The 20801-nt window shown below is 40.4% G+C and overlaps 1 protein-coding gene across 4 annotated transcripts in view; it reads left to right on the top strand.

Annotated features, from left to right (window-relative positions):
- Positions 1–20801, top strand: part of CTNNA2 (catenin alpha 2) — a 1365089-nt gene that overhangs the window by 503600 nt on the left and 840688 nt on the right. For all 4 annotated transcript variants that reach the window (XM_070798845.1, XM_070798847.1, XM_070798846.1 and 1 more), the window contains exon 7: positions 3763–3966. In XM_070798845.1, the coding sequence (XP_070654946.1) occupies positions 3763–3966 (204 nt within the window). The remainder of the gene's footprint in view (positions 1–3762; positions 3967–20801) is intronic.

Genomic DNA, 20801 nt, shown 5'->3' with positions numbered 1-20801 from the left:
ACCCCTCCCTCCAACACGCATGCACACAGGGGCACACGCACATGTGTACTGCCCTTTAGGCCTTTTCTTTCCCCTCAGAGGCTTCTCCCCTCTAGCTTTTCATATCCATCATGGTGCTCCCCATCTCCACCATGGATATAGACAGAAATACTGTAAATTTATTGTTTCTTCTCCAGGGAGATTTTTTTTAAAGCCTTTCCCCTGTGATCTATAAGTAATGAATAATTCCATTAGAAATATGATGAATAGTGTAACTTTTATGCAGAGTTTTTCAAGCTCAATGTTTCAGTGCATTTACTTTCATGACAGCCCTGGGCCATGGAGGTTTGGAGCTCATTCCGCTGCCGCTGTAAATTTTCTCTTGCTACGATCCCCAAAGTGTGTTCCTTAGGTTCTCATAGATAATACATGTATTTTAAAAGGGCACCCCTTCTAGGCTCAAATAGGTTTGAGGAATGCTGCCGTAAACTGACTTCTTTAATGCAGAATTCCCCAAAGCATTTCATGTGTTAATGTATCCTGGGCCATGCAGTATTTCCAAAAAATATCTGGCCAGGAAAACTTAATTTTTTATCAAAACATTACATCTCTAGGCTCAGATTCCATGGAAAATACTTTAAGAAGTAATAGTATAATGGTAATAGAACATTTTCCTTGTTCTGCAGAGAAACTTTTACAGTTGCCTTTATTGAGTTCAAATTTACCTCAGTATATTTCTATCAAGTTGGCATTTCTTTATATTTTTTAGTCCAAAAATTTAGTAAAAATCTATCCTCAAGCCAATATATAACTCTGAAGAGTCTCCTGAAACCTCAAAGCAGAACAAATACTTTTCACTGTATTATGTTAACAGGAATTTCTATAAAAGAGTACTTCAAAAATCAGTAATCCTTATAAAGGATAATAGCCTAATTATATTTTGATTAGTTATTTCTTTAATTAGAGTATCAGTACTTAATGCATGTTACATGGTAAAAATATATATATAAATGCATCATCTGAAAAGCAGTAGAAAGGGAGAGAGAACACATATGGATCCCATTGGGAAGAGTCCTTGCAGACACAGCTCTAGAACAGATGGCAAATGGGGCAGGACACCTCTAGCTGCAAAGCCATCCACTGTACTGAGGCTTCCATGTGATTTTTTGACACTGTTTGAGAGGCTGCTTGGGCACAAGGGACAGGATTTGAGTAACACTATTCTGAGTTAAGTAAAGATTGTCCTTTTTCTAAGACCTAAGAAAATGCAAATGTGAAGGTAGTCTTTATGCCAAAACCTATCACAGAATAGCATATCTCCTGTTCATCCTCTAAACTGAAGAGAGAACTTTGACCAATGAGTAAATTTCTAGGAAATCCACGATTCCAGTGGACCTCAGACCTGGTCTGTGTTTAGTGAGTGCTTCCTTGTAAGTCATCACTTGCTTCATTCATTCCTCAGGATGTCATACTTTTGTGCTCAAAGGATCTCCCTGTCATGGAGTTCTGCATTTTAACAGGAATCAGAGAATCAGAGCCATGGATCATTTGAGCATGTGCATGCATACGTGCTTAGTTGCTCAGTCATATCCAACTCTTTGGGACCCCATGGACTGTAGCCTGCCAGACTTCTCTATCCATGGAATTTTCCAGGCAAGAATACTGGCGTGGGTTCCCATTCCCTACTCCAGGGGATCTTCCCGATCCAGGAATTGAAGCCAGGTGTCCTGCATCGCAGGCAGATTCTTTACTGGCTGAGCCACCAGGGAAGTGCCCCCCTCCTCAAATACCTTAGGATGCTTTGGAGAGTTAGGACAGGCTTTCCCAGAGTGCATACCTGAATCTATTTTGTAATAACTAAGTAGCTATTTTATATCCCTATTAGGAAAAAATTCTACCCAAGGTTTTTTATTTTTATTTTTTTATGATCTTCACCCTCTTTTTAGCACTAAGCAATCTAGTAGGCACATACTGTGTATCAGCAGGTGGCAGGTGGGCAATGCTATAACTACCTACTCTCATTTGCTTTCTTTATTATATTTGTTGCTGCTGCTACTGCTAAGTCACCTCAGTCGTGTCCGACTCTGTGTGACCCCATAGACGGCAGCCACCAGGCTCCCCCATCCCTGGGATTTTCCAGGCAAGAACACTGGAGTGGGTTGCCATTTCCTTCTCCAATGCAGGAAAGTGAAAAGTGAAAGTGAAGTCGCTCAGTAATGTCCGACTCTTCGCAACCCCATGGACTGCAGCCCACCAGGCTCCTCCATCCATGGGATTTTCCAGGCAAGAGTACTGGAGTGGGGTGCCATTGCCTTCTCCGATTAGATTTGTAGATATGATAAATTGTGTTTTCTTAGATATATGTATATATGACATCAAAGGATGGCAAGGCAGTCCTGCCAAAGGATCCTAGAGTTGGAAGATCATTTACTCCATCACCACCATGGTGGTCCTTGGATGTCTGAGTGTGTACCACCAGTGAAGATGAGGAAACCATTTCCTGCAGCTGCTCATTTCACTTGGATTAATGTTGCTGGAATGTCTTCCTTGTTCGGAGCAGAAAAGGGGTTCCCAGTAGAAACCAACCATTGGACAAAGTCAGTATTGTCTCTTTTGTTTCCTGCAGTTGGTCACCACACACCTCATCAGTGTTTCTGCTCCCTTGACTTGCTAGAATTATTGTTCTTCAGATTCTGCTCTTTCTATCTGACTATAGTTTCAGTCTTCTTTTTAATTCTTGTCTTTCTGTAAACCTTTGTAAGTTGAGATTAATTGGGCCTTCTTAGGTCTGCTCTTATTCTGTTCACTTTGCTAGTATACCATTCACTACCTTGCATTCACATAGACCTGATGATTCTCAGATCTTCACACAGGCTGATATATCTGTTGAATTCTGGATGCATATTTCTGTGCATCTCAATCACACACAGATACATGCACACACATTATGAATCCTTTTCTAGAAATCTAGTTTTTATACAACACATTGGTTCCTCAATTCAGTTCAGTTGTTCAGTCATGTCCAACTCTTTGTGACCCCGTGGACTGTAGCACTCCAGGCTTCCCTGTCCATCACTGACTCCGGAAGCTTGCTCAAACTCATGTCCAGTGAGTCAGTGATGCCATCCAACCATCTCATCCTCTGAGGCCCCCTTCTCCTGCCTTCAATCTTTCCCAACATCAGGGTCTTTTCCAGTGAGTCAGTCCTTCGCATTAGGTAGCTAAGCATTAGTTCCTAGTGGGAGGTATTGTAACTTGTAATGTATGTGCCTGTTGGATGCTATTTACTCAGGTTTCAAGCAGCATCCTGCCATGAGACCCTTTGCTTCTAATGAGGGGACACAGTTGGTACACAAGTCACCACTAATGCATCCTTAAGTTGTCTACTACATAGTGTGTTCTAGTCTAGGGCTTTAAAATCTTCTCATAGTCTCCCAAAGTGCTACACTGAAATGTGTTTTCCTAGATGCCTACAAATTAAAAAAAAAAAAAAAAAAGTCAAGTGTCACAGTCTCTTTGGAAAACCCTTCCATTGATACAGCCTTTCCCAAGAACACATTCTAAAACAAAACGTGACATTTTCTCCCTGAAGATTAGATTCAGGACAAAGTATCTTACAGAAAGTTGAGACTGTGTCAAGGCCACTTTAGCCTTTATTTAAGTAGTTGGTTTATTCTCCAGGGAGAGTCTAGTCCTTGTCTCAGAAATTTCTGTTTTTGAGATCAGGGTACAAAGGTAGCCGCCTCTTCTCTGCTGATTTCTTTCACACTGTGCTCCTTTCAGAACAAGATCATCCTGGACCCCATGACATTCAGCGAGGCCCGGTTCCGCCCGTCCCTGGAGGAGCGCCTGGAGAGCATCATTAGCGGCGCAGCGCTCATGGCTGACTCTTCGTGCACCCGCGATGACCGGCGCGAGCGGATCGTGGCCGAGTGCAACGCGGTGCGCCAAGCGCTCCAGGACCTGCTTAGCGAGTACATGAACAACGTAAGTCCCAGGCTCTCGGGCCCGTGCCGACCGCTGTGGAAGATTCTGGTGCGCGATCAGGTGGCTCCAGGACAGGAGATGCCCTGAGAGAGTCGGTCAGGTGAAATCCAAGAGCCGCTTTGGGAGAGCTCTGTCTTGATTTCTCAGAATGCGTTGGAAGAAGGAACGAGATTGGTGGAACAGGTTTCAGAGGAATACTTTGGCTATTTACTTGAGTGATTTCTGGGTCGTTTTAGTGGTTTGCCTTTGATTGAGGAAAGTTTTCTGTTGGTAAAAGTAGATGGTGGTTGGAAATAACAGGATATTCTGAAGTCCTTTGCTCAGAGTAATGTCAAAATCACGGGCAGCAGTGGATGGCTAATCTTCACCCCTAAGAGGCATTAGAAAATACAGATTCTCAATGTTTGGACTGAGTTGGTTAAGGTGGAAACTTCTAACTGTAATAGAATCTGGGGGAACTTTATTGATTCACTGTGCATTTAGAAATTGTTATGAGAATGAGTCTTCAAGTTTTCAAGTGGATATTAGTAAAACCTATTCATATGGCAGCAGCGACAGCAGCTGTTCTCTCCTACAGGTGTAAAATGAGGTAGTTCCTGTAGACTGGTAAATAGATGAAGGAGATGAAATCATATTCTTTGTTTTGAAAAGCACTGAATTATGTATTCAGCAGAGGTGATGTTGTTGATGCCCAGGTCTTGTAACTGTGAATGATCTGCATTCCTCATGTTCTGGACTCCTGAGTTGGGAAGAATTCAGCATAAAGTGGGAAAATGTAGCGAGGCCTTGCCATTACATATTGAAGGAATGGCCTGTGTAGTTGTCAGGTAGAGAATGGGGAGTCTGAAAATCTGCTCCCATCTTTTGAAACTCACTCTGGGCCCTGTTGAAACAACCCCAGGCAAGACTGAGACAGAGCAGCCAACCCGTGTCCTTCCCTCCTTACCACTCCCATCCCTAACCAACGTGTAGGCCCCTGGGTCAAGCCAGGAGTCAGTGATGACAGGCACAGAGCTACTGCTGCCAGACCCTCTGGAGAACTTTGATCTGAAAAACAAAAAGTGCCAAATGCCCTATGAAAACCCAAATCTGTTTCCTTTCCATACACCTTCAGATTCTTTGATATTGAAGACTTGCCCATTTTCAGCACACAAAGAATAAGATGTGGATGACTCACGTGGTACCCAGCTGCTTATGAGGACTCCTCTCTTGGATCAGGATGGCCAACACTTTTGGGATTTGGGGCTACAGGTGCTATGCAGAGTACAGCTAGAAATGCTGATCAGTGGCTCCCATCCTGTGAGAATCTTGAATAACAAAAAAAAGAGGGCTTATAAAATCTGGGATTCTGTTTGTTTGTTTTTAACAGAAAGGCAACAGGCTAATGATTTATATGTGGAATTTGATTTTATATGAAGGCATGCTGGTATTTCTAGCAATGGAGAATTACTGCCAGAGACAGAATTAGAAACTGCAGAGATCAGGAGTGATGGTTAAGATCTCAATATAAATATATCAGAACAAGAAGTATGTTTCTGTGCTCTTTTAATCACAGAATGTGATTGAAGAAGAATTGATCGAGATGTGACATGTAATTTTCAGTTTGTTGTCTAGAATCCTGTCAAGTACAAGTTTTTTTTTTTTTAGTATAAACTCACGTAGTTCAGCAGAGTTGATGGATTTTTTTGTGTTTTATTGACTCCAGGTGCTTGTTTTTCTGTTCACAACCTTGTGATGAAGGAATGTTTTGTATTTTTATTGAAAATTTGATTTCTACTTTGATACAGTTATAGATAATACATAGGTGGGTATAGTGCTTAAATTTTAAAGTGTGCAAATTCTATTCACTTTGAATCACCAGGATCAAAGCCTGAAATAAAACACCTACTATTGACTTTTATATAAAGTGCATAAAATTTACTTTGCCTTCACACTTCTTTGGTGATTTCAAGGTAAAATTGAATGCATCTAAACCAGCTTCATAATCCATGTCTAGTGCACTCATTTCTACTGCCACAGTTTCAATTTATATTTCTTTTTATATAGCATATATTAATATAAAACCACTATATATCTATATGCCTTGGCTAAAAAGTCTACTGTAGTTAATGGCAACCAAAAAATTAGTCAGTTGTGACTATGCTGTTATATTTCTTTTGCAATTTTGTTAGCTCTGGAAATGAAGGTATGATCATATTATGACTGCAGATTTTCATCTTAACATGCTAGGCAATATCATTAGGATGAAGAAATAATTATGTTGAGAAGAAGAGATTTTAAAACTGGCATAACTGATACTTCTGATGAAATTCAACATATTCAGGGTGGTATGGCTATAGACAGAACTGACACTTCTGGGTTTTAAAAATCTCCTGATCAGTTCTTGATGAAAATTTAACTCATCAAGGTGAAGGTGTTCTAAAATCGTACACATACATGCCAAGTGGTATGAAATGGAGGGAGATGAACACTGAAGATGTACACTAAATGATTAGGAGAAAGTCATCTGCATGGGGCATGAGCCATATGTGTGGCTGTATATGTATATGAGTGTATATGTATATGGCTGTATATCCACTCATATATGTGGATATACTGAGTGCAAAAGGGTATCGGTTGTTTGTTAAATGTTTCCTAAAGGTATATTCAAGGTAATGAATGTGTGTGATTTGAAGATATAACAAAATCATGCATGTAAAAGAAACAGTGTTTTGAAAAAGAAAAAAAAGGACTGAAAGTACAGATGCATGTGGTAAAGTTTATGATTACAGAGTGTGACAATGTTAGAAAAGTCTGCTGCTGCTAAGTCGCTTCAGTTGTGTCCGACTGTGTGACCCCATAGACGGAAGCCCACCAGGCTCCCTCGTCCCTGGGATTCTCCAGGCAAGAACACTGGAGTCTATTGGAATGGTTTTAAGAAAGCCCTTGGTGGCCTTAATGATTTTTTAATTAAGTTTATGATGTAATCCCAAAAAGAGTCTTAAAAATAGTGTCCCTTTAAATAGAACAACATTATTGTACATATGTGGAGACTAATGGGTAGAGAGAGACTCTTGTTCAAAAGGATGTGTGACCTTTGGATTATTGCCATCAGGGTGGTTGTTGCAGTGTTATGCTAAGTACTATAAATAGATTCAAATTATAATGAATATATAATTTTGCATCTGAAACTTATAATTTTATGCAGCTTTTTTTGGTGGCAGTAAAACTCCCTTTCATAAAAAAATCTTAAGAAGTGGCCCCATGATAGGAAACAATTAAAGAGGGTATTTTATTGATAAGAATTTGGTGATGGATTTGAATTTAGAGTACTCTATTTATTTAATGAATATGTGCTGTGTGCCTGGTACTTTGTACCAGACACTGTTCTAGGATTCTGGGGTTATAGAAGGGAAAAACATAGACACAATTCTCAGCTTTTATTGAGTTTACACTCAAGGTGGGGGAGACAGACCATCAACCAGTCAGTCATTTGAGCAAGAGTTATCTCAGATGGTGATTAGTGAAACATGGAAATAAAACCTAGGAAACAGCAGCATGGAGTGTAGTTGTAAGGATGACCTGGAAAAAGTTCACTAAGATGACACATGGTTAAAGATATTCTAGAGATGAGGGAGCAGACTGCACTTGAGTTGGTAGGAGCAGCAAGGTCTAATCCTCTTTGAACTTATGTGGAAAGGTGCCAAACTCTTTTTTTTGGCTCTTGTTTTTTTAAATTTTTGAATTGCCAAAATTTTAATTGTGGGAGATTCCATTAAAAGTCAGAACTTTCTGTTTCCCTTATACAATGAAACGGTCCAAAAATTTAGGACCCACGTTCTCACTTGGCACCAATGGGGTGGAGATGAAGAGAGCTTGTGCCTTTGATGGACAGGCGTGATCTGGTCACTTTCACTGGACTGGGCCCCAGGAGCACTTGAATCTATCTTCAGTTATAGATTTGCCTGGGTGGAAAGCATGACAGTGTCCAGCTACACCCACAAAAAGTTGCTTCTGGTCCTGTTAGTGTTGGAGGGTCTCCCGTAGAGGCATGGGTCACCAGTGGTTCAATGTGGGAATGGGGACACTGGTAGCAGTGGTCCTGGTGGATGCCCCTTCATGCCAGGCTCTTGAGGAACCTTCCTGGGGAGGCTCATGTGGCTGTTCTAAGTCAGTGAGGGGTAGCAGGAGATGGAGTCTTCCAGGGGACAAGGTGTCAGACTCTGAAGCACCTTGCAAACCATTATTCAGAATTTGGCTTTTATTTGAATGAAATGGGAGGCCTTTGGAGCGTATTGGGCAGAAAATGCCTTGAATTAGATGTTGAGGACAGGCCATAGGAGTTCAAAGGGTAACAAAGCAGGAGAACAGATGAGGAGCACTTGAGTCATTCAGGATGGTGGCTTGTGCCAAGAGGTATCGAAGTGCTCAGATTGTTACTATTTATGGCCTTAGAATGGACCTCAGGCAGTGTGAATGACCGCTGCACTTGTATAGCCACCCTAATACGATCTCTTCAGTTTTGATATCTTGTCTTGTTTTAGTTACACAGAAAATTCTGATTTCCTCAGATATAGCAAACTTTGTAAACAGCTCACTTTTTAATGTCTGGACAGTCTGCTAGGACTGATTCAATTTGAAAAAGGAGTTCAATGGAAACATTTCATTTCCAAGTTGTATCACCAAACTATCCAAATATGATTCACATTCTTATAAATGTAAAATATATAATGCTTATTTTAATTGCTAAAACATGAATGCAGAACTATATGGAGATGTGGTAATCCAATACTTCCCTGTATACTCTTCAGCTTTGGTGAGGAAAGGTGGTAAGTAGATATGTCTGGACCTCGTGCCTTGTGATGCTGAACTGCTTGCTTCAATTACACAGACAAAAACACTGTGTGTTGCTCTAGATTATTCATTGAAAATTAATCCACAGCTACAATTTCTTAAACAATTGCACAATTAAAGTTTTTTTGCATAATGATAGCAGAGACTCAGGTGGCATAAAGGAATGACTTTGTGGTATCATCAGTATTAAAGTGTGGCAGGTAATTTTTTATTTTATTTTTATGAATAATTAAAGTTCTATATTTTTACAAAATATTTGAGTTAACTTTTTTCAAACTTCTTGAATCACCTAAGTGAATCCCTGGGGACAGTGTGTAAACCACAAATGTAATACACATATGAAAAGTGCATGTGGCCATATATACTTACTGTAAGTGCCTTATAGTAGATTGTCATAGCTTTTGCTATAGAATGTCATTTAATGTAAAGGGAGTTCCAGATGGAACCTATTTGTGAAGGGTTGAGGTCTGACATGAGACCTCAAAATTGTCATTTCCAACCAGCTTCCAACCATACCCCACCAAGGCTTCAGCATACAGAAGAACATGAGGAACATGTAGAGTGATATCCAGGGCCTGGGGAGCTCTGAAAAGAATGGGCTTTACACTGCTTTTTAATAGTGCAAAAGAAATATATGTTCATTAAAAAACAAAAAAAGATGGAAGACAAAAATGTATTCACAAGCTCACCCTCTAAAGATAATCATCATTGATAATTTTGTACGTGTCTTTCCAATGTTTTTAAACTTATATGAGTGATATATTTATACATACAGAGACATACATATGTTTTGCCTGGAGTTTTAAAAGTGGACTCTTTGTAAATGGTGATTTGTAATCTATTTTCTTTACCTAATATATTATGACTACATTACCATAACAATAAACATTCTCAAACCTTATGTTGACTGACTGCATAGTATTTTATCATATAAATATGCAATATTTCATTTAGAAGCAATTCATTTTGAGAGTGGTTTTACAGAAGAATTATGGAAAAGATAAGTAGGCAAGGCTTCTGGGGCTGCCAGGAGAGACGAGTGACTGAGATCCCAAGCGTGACTGAGGAACAGAGTAAGAAGACGTGGAGAGCATGGCTTCTCGGTTCTTGTGCTTAAGGGGTTCCCTGAAAATTTTGTGCAATTATCATTTTATAGCTAAAGAAAAGTTAAATGCCTCTGAGGTTTAAAAGTGTCTAGGAGTGTTTTTCTGTGCTTGATTTTCTCTATAGATTTGATTTTCATTTATCAGAATTTCTGTAAGTTGGCAATGTGTAGGACAGCTATTGGGCAAGTTCAATAGTTAGATTTGACCCAGATCCAGAGAAGGCACTAAAAGCTTCTGAAAGAAACATCATAGAAAGATAATTTTGTCATAGAAATTGTTATAATGTTGGATTTCTCCTGAATAGGAATCTAGGAGAAAGATGGAATAGTTGTTATTACATAAGAATAAGAGTAATTGCTGATTAAACATAAAATTTGTTTCCAGTATTATCTAGGCCTTCTCATTTCTCTTCCTTACGTAATCATGTAAGAGAGAGGATGAAATTCATGAAAGTCAATTTGGCTGATTCTGAATTTTTCTACTAAAAGGTTTGGCTTAAAAATAAAGTAGAAAGTAATGTTTAAAAAATGTTTGTGGGTCATATATGACCTAAAGTTGCCCATTTGCCCCATAATGGCCCTCCATTTTAAGGGGAAATTAAGAATTATCTTAATAAGACTGATATCTTCATTCGAGGGAAAGAGTCCTGATATCCCAAATTTGGTGTCTTCAGTGAGAAGGTTTTCCTTGCCTTTCCCTTATTTGAAACTTTTCTTTTCCCCTCCTTTCTTCTTCCTGGGCTTCTCTTGTGGCTCAGCTGGTAAAGAATACACCTGCAATGTGGAAGACCTGGGTTTGATCCCGGGGTTGGGAAGATCCCCTGGAGAAGGGACCGGCTACCCACTCCAGTATTCTGGCCTGGAGAATTCAGGCCAGAAAGAGTCGGACATGACTGAGCGACTGTCACATTCACTTTCTTTTCTTCTTTCTGCCTTCAAATATGTTCAGTGCCCACATCTTTATTAATTTTGAGGCTGAAATTCATCTATGCTATTATGCTTTTCATGTAAAATCTGCTTCCATGAAGAGACAGCTTTAAAATTCCTTTTCAGTTGAAGGTTCTTGCTCAGACATTGAAAGAGTAAATCTAGTTTACCAGCCCTTTCTCTCAGGTCTAAAACTATCCTTTGAACCTACTCTTCCAATGAAATATGCTTGGGATGGGGAGTCATCTGGATAGCTTATGAGGCTTCTGTCTTTGACTTATGGCATTTGCAATCCTATTTGCCTGTTTCTGAGCAGTTTTCAGTGTGACTCCTAGGGGTACACTGGGACTAGTACAGTGTCTTGCAATTTTTTATTCTTTTTTTGAGTCCTTCTTCATATATTTTACTGTATTCCTTTGCTGGAATGGGATCTCAGAAAGCCAAGGAAATATTATGGGGGTCATGCTGGCCGGCACTCACTCAGGCACAGGTGGTGGGAGCATGTCCAACCTTGGTGGTAACATGTTCCTTAGAAGGAAATGATGCAGGTGAGAGTGTAAGAGATATTGTGCTGGATTCAGGCATCCCATAGAGCATAACAATGTTCCAAGAGGCCTCAGGAGGAGAGCCAGACTGGAAGGTTGCTGACTGACACTAGGGTGACGTGGGCACAGTCTCACTGTGGCTGTGGGGCACAGTTGCATGTAACATCCACGCTGTGGGGGCATGGTGGATCTCCTTGGTTTTAAAGGACTCATGGTATGAGGCAGTTGTCATGGTGGGGAACTTAAACCCTTTGAAATGTACAGTATGGCATACGTATTTGCTATTATGTGTCATTAGCTCATACATACAATTAAATGGCTTACAGGATCCTTGGACAGATGGGTCTAACTAGCTCTGTTTCACTTGAATCATTAAGGTCAATTCTCTGTGCAGTATCACATACAATCTCCCTGGCCAGGAATAGTACTTCTTACAGGAAACATTCCTTTGTTCTCTACTGTGGGTAGTTTAGCAGAGTTTAAACAGGTAGCCTTGCCATCAAAATGAGGCCTCCAGTCTTAGTTCTATAATGAGTTAAGTCTGAGCAACAGAGGTCATATCAACTCCCGGAGCTTACTGGTGACTTCACTGTGGAGGAAGAGCAGTTCTGAGCAATCGGTCTCGCTCTCTCTCCTCCAGCCCCTTCCCTTTCTTCCTTTTACACCTGTGTGCCTGGTGGTATATTTTCTTAAAAGTCTTTTCAATGCATGGATAAACTCACAAGAATATAAAGGAGTTACTGAGAGGTAAGAATTGACAGGAATACAATAGTCTAGAGATAGGTTTGCAGATTCCTCAGGCCTAGACTTGAGTTCTCAATGGCACAAATTGCAAAGAACAGGAGGCAGAGTCTGTGACCCAGCTGGATGGCCAGGCAGATTAGGGACCTCAGTGTAAAGCCTGGGTTCTCAGGTGGTGACACTTTGAGGGCAGGGGCTAAGAAAATAAAACTTTCATGTAGAGAGAAACAATAGAAATATATGCTGTCTTGGCTTTTTCAAAGAAGGAAAGAAGAACCCCTCCTCTGCCACCAAGAATTTCTAACCACAAACTCAAAATCACTCAGTTTTGAGATCAGAATCTCTATTACTTTCTCAAAAGTTTAAGTCATTCTAGGTGGTGAGTTGTCAGGTACCTTGCAGAAGCAAATACCAACTCTCTCTAGAGGAATACACTTTAAACACAGCCCTCAAAGAATTTCCACAGATAAAGTTACAAGGAACAGAAATTGGCATTCCAGAGTCAATGAAAACAAAGTGAAACACGCTGCTATGACTGACAGTTGGCAAAAGCAACCAGTAAGATCAGAACTACAAGGGTGAAGATTTGCAATCATTAGACACTTGTTATAAAGTATCTTTGAAGAATTTAAAGAGAACAGTGCAAATGTGACCATGGAACAAGAGAGTGGACGGGACAGCCTTGGAAGGCAGGACTAGGGGTTGTGTGGTGGAGAAACACAGTTATTTGAAGGGCTCAGACAGGAAATTCCTACTTGTCACCAGCCTCAGATAATGAAGAAAAAGACATGGTCATTGAGCGTGTCTAGAGTGGTGCTGCTGATAAATTCTGGAGTTGTTTTATTGCCAACTCGTGTCTGATTCTTTGTGACCCTGTAGTATATAGCCTGCTAGGCTCACCTGTCCATGGGATTTCCCCGACAAAAATACTGGGGTGAGTTGCCATTGCTTTCTCCAAGGGATCTTCGCGACCCAGGGATTGAACCCACGTCTCTTGCATTGGCAGGTGGGTTCTTTACCATTGCGCCACTTGGGAAGCCCTTCTGGAGTAGGAGCAGGTTGTCTGTTGCAGCAGTCTCCCTGGATAGATGTCAGTCACCTTATCTACAGTGGATTTCTATAAGGAGCTCCTCTTGGTGTCAGAAAGAATAGAAAATCTAAAATGAAACATGAGGTGAAAACAAAAATCTGTGTTAACAGCAAAATTAAGTCCCATGCTTAAAATTCTAGCTAGCTTCACTCCTTATCAGAGCACTTGAAAGTTGGTTCTGAATCTTACAAGGTCAGTCAATATGATGAGGAAGACCAAGTAACATCATGAGACAGGAAGGGGCTGTCTCTGACTCAGTCAACGAGCAAAGATTGTTGACAGAGTTGCCTGCCAAGTCATCAGATTTGGCTGTCCCAGTTCAGACAGCCTAGACAGCACAATCCATCAATTGATCTTCTTGGGAGAGCCTTTTGGGTATTTCAAGAAAGACCTCACACAACTGTCAGGAGAGCAGCAGGCTGTATACCACCAAAAGCCTAGATAATAAGCCTTTCCTTTGTTTCCAAAAGACATGGGAAACCTTTCAAAGATAAGCTCCCTGGACCTCCATGCTTGAGCTTAATGCTGCCTTGAGCCTATGCTGAAAAGTTTCTCTTGATTCCTTTAGGAAACTGTTACACTCTAAGAACTAAGTGTTTCAAGAGTGTGATGCCTCCCTGTACTTCAGACACACCAGACTCTGCTGCTTTGTCAACTTTGTACATACCACCCCCTGGAAAGTTCTTCCTCCAGCTTTGTATACATGCCCTTCTTTCAAATTTCAGGTAGATTAGGTTATTCTTGGGCTTCTCTGGTGGATGAGTGGTAAAGAACCTGCCTGCCAATGCAGGAGATGAGGGTTTAATCCCTGGGTTGAGAAGATCCCCTGGAGAAGGAAATGACAAGCCACTCCAGATCCCATGGACAGTGGAGTCTGGCGGGCTATGTCCATGGGGTCACAAAGAGTCAGACATGACTTAGTGACTAAACAACAATGACAAATATTGTTATTAGTCATCTCAGTTATTAATTTCTGTTATAGCACCTGCCAGCCTCTGAAATTACAGCATCTCTTTGTGTGGTTACTGTCTGCTATTCCACTGGAATTTTTAAGCTCCCATAAGAAGAATGTTGTCTTATTCACAAACCTTAGGCTCTAGAGAATCTTGCCTAGAATAGTGAATAAGTATTTTTGGAATGGGTAAATGACAACCCTGTATCCTCTTCTTTTGTGATAATCATAGTCACAATCATAATTCTCGTCAGAGGAAGAAAGAGAATAAGAAGGAGGAGGAGGGGTAGGGGCAGAGAGGGAGAAGCAGCAGAGCATTAGCAACAGATTGAAGACATTCTGAGTCTTTTGAATCCCCTGTTTGGAACAAAATTATTCACCTGTTTCCTCTGCTCTGCTGCTGCTGCTGCTAAATCGCTTCAGTCGTGTCCGACTCTGTGCGACCCCGTAGACAGCAGCCCACTAGGCTCCTCTGTCCCTGGGATTCTCCAGGCAAGAACACTGGAGTGGGTTGCCATTTCCTTCTCCAATGCATGAAAGTGAAAAGTGAAAGTGAAGTTGCTCAGTTGTGCCCGACTCTTAGCGACCCCATGGACTGCAGCCTGCCAGGTTCCTCTATCCATGGGATTTTCCAGGCAAGAGTACTGGAGTGGGGTGCCATTGCCTTCTCCTCTGCTCTACCTCCTGTATAAGATCAGATCAGATCAGATCAGTTGCTCAGTCGTGTCCCACTCTTTGCGACCCCATGAATCGCAGCACGCCAGGCCTCCCTGTCCATCACCAACTCCCAGAGTTCACTGAGACTCATGTCTGTCGAGTCAGTGATGCCATCCAGCCATCTCATCCTCTGTCGTCCCCTTCTCCTCCTGCCCCCAATCCCTCCCAGCATCAGAGTCTTTTCCAATGAGTCAACTCTTCGCATGAGGTGGCCAAAGTACTGCAGTTTCAGCTTTAGCATCATTCCTTCCAAAGAAATCCCAGGGCTGATCTCCTTCAGAATGGACTGATTGGATCTCCTTGCAGTCCAAGGGACTCTCAAGAGTCTTCTCCAACACCACAGTTCAAAAGCATTGATTCTTTGGCCCTCAGCCTTCTTCACAGTCCAACTCTCACATCCATACATGACCACTGGAAAAACCATAGCCTTGACTAGACGAACCTTTGTTGGCAAAGTAATGTCTCTGCTTTTGAATATGCTATTTAGGTTGGTCATAACTTTCCTTCCAAGGAGTAAGCATCTTTTAATTTCATGGCTGCAGTCACCATCTGTAGTGATTTTGGAGCCCAGAAAAATAAAGTCTGACACTGTTTCCACTGTTTCCCCATCTATTTCTCATGAAGGGGTGGGACCGGATGCCATGATCTTCGTTTTCTGAATGTTGAGCTTTAAGCCAACTTTTTCACTCTCCACTTTCACTTTTATCAAGAGGCTTTTGAGTTCCTCTTCACTTTCTGCCATAATGGTGGTGTCATCTGCATATCTGAGGTTATTGATATTTCTCCCGGCAATCTTGATTCCAGCTTGTGTTTCTTCCAGTCCAGCGTTTCTCATGATGTACTCTGCATATAAGTTAAATAAACAGGGTGACAATATACAGCCTTGACAAACTCCTTTTCCTATTTGGAACAAGTCTGTTGTTCCATGTTCAGTTCTAACTGTTGCTTCCTGACCTGCATACAAATTTCTCAAGAGGCAGATCAAGTGTTCTGGTATTCCCATCTCTTTCAGAATTTTCCACAGTTGATTGTGATCCACACAGTCAAAGGCTTTGGCATAGTCAATAAAGCAGAAATAGATGTTTTTCTGGAACTCTCTTGCTTTTTCCATGATCCAGTGGATGTTGGCAATTTGATCTCTGGTTCCTCTGCCTTTTCTAAAACCAGCTTAAACATCAGAAAGTTCACGGTTCATGTATTACTGAAGCCTGGCTTGGGGAATTTTGAGCATTACTTTACTAGCGTGTGAGATGAGTGCAATTGTGTGGTAGTTTGAGCATTCTTTGGCATTGCCTTTCTTTGGCATTGGAATGAAAATTGACCTTTTCCAGTCCTGTGGCCACTGCTGAGTTTTCCAAATTTGCTGGCATATTGAGTGCAGCACTTTCACAGCATCATCTTTCAGGATTTGGAATAGCTCAACTGGAATTCCATCACCTCCACTAGCTTTGTTCGTAGTGATGCTCTCTAAGGCCCACTTGACTTCACATTCCAGGATGTCTGGCTCTAGGTCAGTCATCATACCATCGTGCATAAACCTATAAGTAAATGAGCTAAGGTTAACTAGCCTTGACTTCTTCATGACTCACTTTAAGGTGTCCAGACATTTCCTTATAGTCAGAGGTATACTTAAGGCCACCATCAATTCTTTATAGAAAGGCCTAAAGATGTTTCTGTTGACTATCATGAGAGACAAAAATGATACAAAGCATGTCACTTGCTTCTCAAAGAGCTTCCTGAAGCAGCTTACTCTTAATTCTGCGATTTTAAGCGTGTTCTTCAGGGTGACGTGTTTGGGCATAAGTTGTTGCAGATGAATGTGAGGAGCTAGGTGGAGCTGGGTTGTTTTCAGTTCTGTAGAATTCCACAGGCTGGACTAGGAACTTTGGAAATTACTGAACTCATCACCACCTATCAGGCACAAGGAGTTTGTATATGTAGCTAAGAGGGAAATCAACAGAAAAAAAAGCATCATAATTCAGCTGTTAAAAATGAGACATCTTGTCTCCAGATGCCCAGCCCAGACTTACAGAATCACAGTTTCCTATAGAGAAGCTTGATAATCTCTACCTCGAGCAGGTACCCCAAGTTATTTCTATGAACAGGCAAATTAGGGAAGCCCTGATGTAGTAAGTTAGTGGATTAAGTCAAGAGTCAATGGTTTAAAATGGGCTTTCTTTTTGTGAATGAGGATAAATACTTTTGTAAGAAAGCAGCAAGTGAAAAATATCTCCTGGGTAGTCTTAGGGAGCTATATACTATTCAGCCTGGACATTCAGGATCTCAGAGGAGACTTGAGAATCTGGGTGGCTAATCTTTGAATTCCTTAGCAACAGACAGGCAAAGCTGAGCCTGCCTCTCACCTGTGAGCTATTGATTGAAGGATAGCTGTTGTTTTTTTATCCCAAAGTACACTTTTTCTCAAACATACCTCTTCCAACACATTTACTCCCCTATTTGTAAAAAAGATAATTTATCATCCTTGGAAAGACTCAGCTCTCAGTAACAGCCAGAAGTAAAATCTGCAGTCTCACAGATTATTCAAAGTCTTCTTTCTTAATGACTTAATCGCTGACCTCAGTTTCTAGTAACTCTGCAGTTTGGGCTGCAGCTGACAGATGTATAGCGTCAGCTCTGAGCTTTGCCTCTGCCAGTTCGGTTCACACACTGAATTGGACTTTTGCTCTGGGTTGTTTCGATGACTTTTCTAGGGCAGTGTTTCGATGAGTGAAGCCACATTTTTCCCTGACGGCTCTAGCAATCCTTCTGTCTATCTACATATCAAACCACATAGGGAGATTTTGAAAAACACATATTCCAGGGCTCTACCAGTTTGAAAACAATAGAATGTCTAGGGATGGAGCTTGAGACTATATTTTAGCAAATTTCCCAGGGGATTCTCATGCCTCTAGCTCTTGGACTAGGCCAGCATGGTGGAATCACCCAACTTAATCAACATCATTAGATTCAGAGATAGATACCCAGAGGTGGATACCGTAATTTTCCTTTTCCTTAGTTTTCTCGATGGTTTCAAAGTGTTATTTATTATTATTAATCTTCACTGCCCCCGCCCCAAATTCTTCCCCTCCCGCGCCTTGGGACTGGTGCACAACTTTGCAAACATCTGCATTTCCTTACTCTTTCCCCCTAAAGTGCCTCAAGAACAGCATTGGCATGTTACGAGGATTTCATTGCAATGGAAAGAAGACAACACTGGCCTTTTTATCATTCAGTCTGCATACTTGAGGGTTAGAAGGAATCAGCTAAGTGTCCTGCAGTCTGGTGGCTGATTTCACACTTCTGATCCCTGCAAAATAGACACACAAATCCTATGGGAAAGGTGTTTTTTCTTCTCTGTATTCGTGAGACATTTACAAGTAAAACAATTCTCCATACTTCATCTTATCACATATATTGCATCTTTTCTCATTATTGGCCTCATTTTATGCTTGTTATCTTTTCAGTGTGCTCTCATTCCCTCCTCTATTAGTTTTCCTTCCACCACTTGTAAAATGTGTAAAATCACATCCTTCCTTACTTTTTTTTCTTTAGTCTTTTTAAAGGAATCTCGGAGGATTCCCATCCACTTTCTTAAAGCCCCTGTTTCTGATTTCAGGCCATTTAGATGAAAATAAGCAACAAAATATATGCAAAAAATCAAATGGTTAGGGACATTTTCAAGGAAACATAGAACTCAAATTGGAATTCAAGTCTTCTGGCTTCTTTTTGGCCATTCTTTGATTCATTATTTCATGTTTTATATACTAGTCAACATAGACATAACATTGGATTTTTAATAGTCTTCTTTCATCCATTTAAAGTCCTATACCATGTTTGACTCATCGTTTTCCTAACATTCCCTTTGATTTCTCAGGGTTAGTTGGACAGTAGACTCTAAGCAAATCTTCCTTTTCCAAGCATCTATAGATCCTACCAGAACCCTATCAGAACCCCAAATAGAAAGTAGACAATAGCAGCTTTGTGGGATAGCCACCAGAATTCCTCACAGAAGAGCAAAAAGGAGCTTTTGTTGGTAGGAATAAGTTATTAATGGAATAAACAGTTGAATCTGATTTTTTCAACAGAACAACTTCTCCTGGCTTCAGTCTCTAGATAGAGGTTGTGAACTTTGTTTGAGACAACAGTAGAGGCAATGACCAGACAAGCCAGCATTGGCAAGTCCATTTGCCCATAACTTCCCAGGTGGTCAGTATGATGGCTCTGTTCTTGATTAGCCATGTCTGTCCTAAGATCTGCCTTTTACCTTTTCCTGAAAATAAACTTCTAGTTGCCTGCGGCTTGGATTAGGAGAGGATCCAAGGCTCTAACTGCTCTTGTTTTTTAATTTTTTTTTTTTTTAATGTGGATCATTTTAAAAGTCTTTATTGAATTTGTTACAGTATTGCTTCTGTTTTAGGTTTTGTTTTTTAATTTTTTTTTGGCCAGGAGGCATGTGGAATCTCAGCTCCCTGACCAGGAATTGAATCCGTACCCCCTGCATTGGAAGGTGGAGTTTTAACCACTGGACTGCCAGGGAAGTTCCTCTAGCTGCTTTTTAAGTGGAGTTTCAAACAATCGTCTTATTTTTCACCTCACCAGTTTCACTCCTTTCCTCCAAAAGAAGCTAAAGCCTCAAATAATCTGTCTTTGAGGGGTTTGTAGCACAAATTGGGTTGTTCTGACCTTTTCCTATTTGCTGGCTTATAATTCAGCTTTCTCAGACCTGTTGAGTGAGTTAGCACATTTCTGTCCAATATCCACTGTTAGAATATTGCTGTGTCTATTTTCTCCTGTTGTCTTTGTCCTTCGGGTTGATGCCTTTCAAAGAAAATTGCTCTATGGTCATTGTAATGGAGTTTCAGAAAAGAGCAGTGATAAATGTGTGTATTACATCTTCCATCTTCAGCCATACCTTACTTTTACATTAAGGAAGATTACAGGTTTCTTCCATACCTATATCCGGAGTCCATGTTATTTTGTACCCTAACTTGACCAAGGAAGTGAATGCAGCTAAGATGGTCACAGCACATTTTCAAGGTGAGCTGAGAGTTTTGGATAAAAGTAGATGCGAGGTATAATGTTTGAAATAAAGCTTAGATAGAGGAATCTATTTCATCCAGGCCCCCCTGCTATATCTCAGTTTCATACTATTCCTAACAAAAGCATCATAGATATTGGTTTCAATTTAGACTTTGAAGAGAATGTGGTTGTGAATACCTGTCTTTGTAGCAAATGTAGAGTAATTATAGAAGCAGAGCATTTAACACATGATGATGAACAATTCTTCAGAAACTTTCATTGTTTTATGTCTGCTTGATGATACATTCCTCTTAGTTACTGAGTGATAGCAGTTGCACAAATGATGCCCTAATATGATCCACAGCATCATGTCAATGAAGACCAGTGTTATTATCCTATTTGAATGAAGACCAGTGTTATTATCTCTGTCATTTTTAGAATTGATTACTTTAGAATCTCCCAAAATATTTATTCACAAACTTTATTCATTGAAATGTTTGTAAACAAAGTATTGTCATAAATTCCTTTGTTTTCTGAGTTACTTTAAGTCACTTAAGTGTATCTTTTATATTATTAGCTTTTCCCCTCTATGATGTTATTTTGTGCATGATTCTGACACATTTTCATATCTTTAGAACTTTGAATAGGATACAACTTAATGATTCAGTTTTTAAGTAGCAACATTGATATTTTTATTAATTCATGTTATTATATAAAAAACCATATCCAACTGCTAAAGACAATAGTGTGAGAAAGAAACATAGGATATTTAATATTCTAAGACAGTCATTGGAGTTCTTATGATTTATTCCTAATATATTGTGATTATTAGCTTGGCACCTGATTAAATTTTACCTGCAAAATAAATACATCCACCAAAGGATTCTCACTCAACCAAAGATTATT

This window comes from Bos indicus, chromosome 11 (genome assembly GCF_029378745.1).
Source record: "Bos indicus isolate NIAB-ARS_2022 breed Sahiwal x Tharparkar chromosome 11, NIAB-ARS_B.indTharparkar_mat_pri_1.0, whole genome shotgun sequence".
NCBI lineage: Eukaryota > Metazoa > Chordata > Mammalia > Artiodactyla > Bovidae > Bos > Bos indicus.
Note: the sequence above shows the minus strand (reverse complement) of the source record. Positions and strands in the feature narration are given on the sequence as shown.